This window comes from Fomitopsis serialis (assembly GCF_022376445.1).
Source record: "Fomitopsis serialis strain Sig1Antser10 chromosome Unknown B0H18scaffold_54, whole genome shotgun sequence".
NCBI lineage: Eukaryota > Fungi > Basidiomycota > Agaricomycetes > Polyporales > Fomitopsidaceae > Fomitopsis > Fomitopsis serialis.
Genome location: NW_025955014.1, coordinates 15,568 through 19,350, shown reverse-complemented (window position 1 = coordinate 19,350; position 3,783 = coordinate 15,568). Strand labels below are relative to the sequence as shown.

Here is a 3,783-nt window from a genome sequence, read left to right as displayed (position 1 = left end):
CTCCGGCCGGAGGCGGCTTTACCGTTTGCAACGGTCGAAATGCACTCCGGCTGTACCGTTAGTATCGAGTAGGTACCACTGAATAATGTGACATAGCTGCCCGACAACCCTGTCTTACTCTCGCCCTCATTCCCTTTGGTTGTCTCTTCCCGTCTCGGTGACACGCAGGATGCCTAAGAACAAACGCAAGAAAGTAGATCGCTACGACTATGTCGACGATGGTGGCGAGTTAATTCCTGATGGGCCACAAACTATTCGCGTCGACGCAGCTGGCACCGAGACCGTTGAGTATTGGTCCCCCGCCCGACGTCCTGAGAAGCATCGCAGCGCCACCACTTGTCCACCCGGCGCCGTTCTTCCGTCTCTGCTGGACACCTTGGCGGACGTAGAGGCCCATGGTATTCCACCGCCCGACGTACCTGAGGCGGACAATGTGGGGGGCGAGAGCGCAGAGGCTAAGCGGGAACGAACGGTAAGCCATGGGCGGTAACACACGCGACGCGTTCTGTGGACTCACATTCAATGCAGAAGCCCCATGATATCATGCATGCTTTCGTCACTCAATGGGCGCAAAAGCTCCTCGATGTACTGCGCAAACGCGAGACCGACGTCGGGAAGTCGTGCCACACGTGCCAAGAACCCCACGCTTCATTCCGTTGCACGGAATGCTTCAATGGCCCGCTCCTCTGTCGCAAGTGCGTCGTCGAAGCGCACACTTGGACACCTCTGCACCGCGTGGAACGATGGACAGGAACGTTCTTCGAGCGTGCGCAACTCAGCGATCTCGGCCTCGTCTTCTCTATTGGACACCACGGGCGCCCGTGCCCCTCATCATCGCACAACCGTACGAGAAAACTCACGGTAGTACACACGACCGGCGTTCAATCCATGGTCGTCCAGTATTGTGAATGCATCCACGACGGCAAGTTCCCCGATGACCGACCTGTTCAACTATGGAGTGCCGGTTTGTGGCCAGCGTCGTTCGAGCGGCCACAAACTGTCTTCACGATCCACGCCCTTGAGTTCTTCAGCCAACTAACGTTTCAGGCGAAGACGACTGCGCACGACTACTATGGAACATTGCGGAGACTCACCTCGAATGCATTCTTTGACGATGTGAAGGTATGTGCGCGACGCTTGCCGGGAACGTATGACTAACACTGTTGACACAGGATCGCTATCGCGAGTTTATGACCGCACACCGCCAGTTTCACTACGTCCACACCCTGAAGCGGTTTGCGGTCAATGTCAAGCGCAAGCTGGACCCCGGTTGTCTGGCTCTGCGCTGTCCAGCGTGTCCACACCCTGACATCAATATGGACCCGGACTGGAGGGACCGACCAGAGGACGAGCGATACAAGGACGCCGTTCATTACGCCAAGGACGGAAACTTCAGTCTTAACCAGCACGACAAGAAGATGGACCATGAAGACGTACCTCTGATGGACGGAGCTGCGTACTACGTCGATAGCGAGAAGTACCGAGACTACCTGGACAAGATGAAAGTGTACGAGGACGCGCAAGACGAGACGTCTACCTGTAGCAAATTCAACGCACTATCCGACCGCTATAAGGGAAAAATCAAAACCGGGCAAGTCGGACTTTCGTGTACGCGTCACGGATTTGTTTTGCCGTGCGGGACCGTCGACCTACATATCGGTGAACGGTACGCGAACGTAGACTATGCGACACTGTCTGGCTTGCAGTGGTTCCTTTCCCTTTTCCTCATCATTGGCTCTTACGACGTCAACTGCAAGTATGGTTTGAACTGGTGGAGCCGTCTGAAGAACATCGCCTCGGCTGTCCCTTCCGTGCCTGGTGTCACACTCGCAAAGGAAGCATGGCCGGTTATTCGACGCTGCGTGCCAAAATGGCACCTAGCGTCGCATACCGGTATGTGTCGCTATTTCTACTCGTTCTATTATACGCCCGGCGTCGGTAATACCGATGGAGAGTCAGTAGAGCGGCGTTGGGCGGTGCTGAACGCCATCGGCCGTTCTGTGCGCGAGATGGGTCCGGGCCACCGCCAAGACGTCATCGACTCTCACAACTCGGATTTCAATGTCCAGAAGATGTTCAACATCTGTACGTTGTATTAAACATGTCTATGAATGACTCATTGACGTGATGCTAGCACGCCACCTTCAGAAGAAACTGAAGGAGGCCGAAACTTACCATGCGAAGAATCAGGACCAACTCGACGGCCTAGAGACTACTCTGCGTATGAACAAGAGGCCCCTGGCTGAATGGAAAAGGGAGGAATCAGCGTATATCGCCCACGTTATGCGCGGGACGCTCGACGAGAAGAAGATGAAAAATCCTTATCAGCCTGCTCCAGACGAAGGTGAGTGGCATGATCAGTCGCCTTGTTGTGTGTGCTCACGCGCTGTAGCTCCGACGACCCAAGACATTCTCGCAGAGCTCAAGAAACAACAGGCTTCCGAGCGCAATGCCGATGGCGAGGGTCACGGAGCCAAGCGTAAGGCGACCAGTATCGAAAACCCAGCGGGTGAGACAGTGACAAGGCGAGGACTAGGTGATCTGTTACTCGCGGCGTTTGATTTAGAGCGACAACAGTGAGTCTTGATGCGATGTAGCCAAGCCCACTGAGTCACGTTTTTGTTCATTGAATGCAGAGTGGCGCTCAAAGCAAAGGTTAAAGCGTACGAGACGGACGAGTCCTCAGAGCTTTACAACGAAGTCGAGAAGGAACGAGACGTGTTGGAGGGTAAGCTGAAGGATTGGGCGCTATGGCAGCAGCGGGAGATGGGGGTGAGCCTGGCGGAGGTAGAGGAGCAGTTCGGCGACAGCGAGTGGCCCACAGGCGTGGCGACGAATCCAGAGGAGGCGACGATCCTGGTACCTTCTGCATATGCCCCTGAAGTCTTCAAGCATGCGGCATTCAGTCGCTATACGTCGGCTGAGCGACGCCTTCGCGAGGCTCACGCCAACGACACCCTGCGGAAAGTGCGTCAGAAGCTGCACTTCGAAGCCTTTTACAAGACGCAGAATGCGGGTTCGTTCGGACAGCAAGCTCACACAAGATATACGACACTGAGAGCGGGAGAGAGGGCCAAAATCGATCGATTACGCGAAGAGTATGAATTCTTCCGACACAAGGCGGTACGCATAGCAAGCACTGGGACACCATGTACTCTACGACCACTGATGGAGAACGACTGTCGACCCCCGATCATTGAGAGCGAAAAGCCAGGGCGGAAAAAGGAAGAGGTGAACTGGATTTGGCGCGACAAGACCTATCACGGGTCGAGTCTGGAGAAGTGGGCACTTGAAGGTGAGTCTCCGGTTGATTATTATGGGGCGTGGGTGCTAATGCGTTCGTCAGCAATGCGCGTGGAATGGTTTCGTGCAAGCGCACGAGTAGCCAGATGGGGCGAAGAGGTTGAACTTCTCAAAGAGGAGATGCGACGTGTGCAGTGTTTCTTTCTATACTCGATGAAGCTGTGGGATGGGCGTGCCAAGGTAGCATGCAGCAGCGTCGAGGAGCGCGGTGCTGCTGCGTATGCGGCAAGGTAAGTGATGCTTCGTACAACCATTATCATCATTGACCGAAAGAATAGAACCGCGGCGATGTATTCGCGGCTGTTGGACGACGGGCGAAAGAAGTTCCCGGCATCGGAGCTGATCCCATTGGACCACTGTGTGGTGCCGCTGACTGTGGATGTACCCGATGGCGTAGAGGGAGATGCGGCCGGGAATAGTACTATAGAGGAGTAGCTATAGATGCTGTATGTTGGGTAGACCTTATTAGTAGGAGTGCTG

At 55.0% G+C, this 3,783-nt stretch overlaps 1 protein-coding gene across 1 annotated transcript; it reads left to right on the top strand.

Moving 5' to 3' along the window:
- Positions 1-642: 642 nt before the first annotated feature.
- Positions 643-3,477, top strand: B0H18DRAFT_818822 (uncharacterized protein; the record flags this gene model as incomplete). Its single annotated transcript, XM_048039276.1, has 5 exons — positions 643-1,122; positions 1,173-2,085; positions 2,135-2,344; positions 2,393-2,464; positions 2,612-3,477. Coding segments are annotated over 5 exons (2,541 nt in total), but the record flags the coding sequence as incomplete, so codon positions are not given.
- Positions 3,478-3,783: the final 306 nt, after the last annotated feature.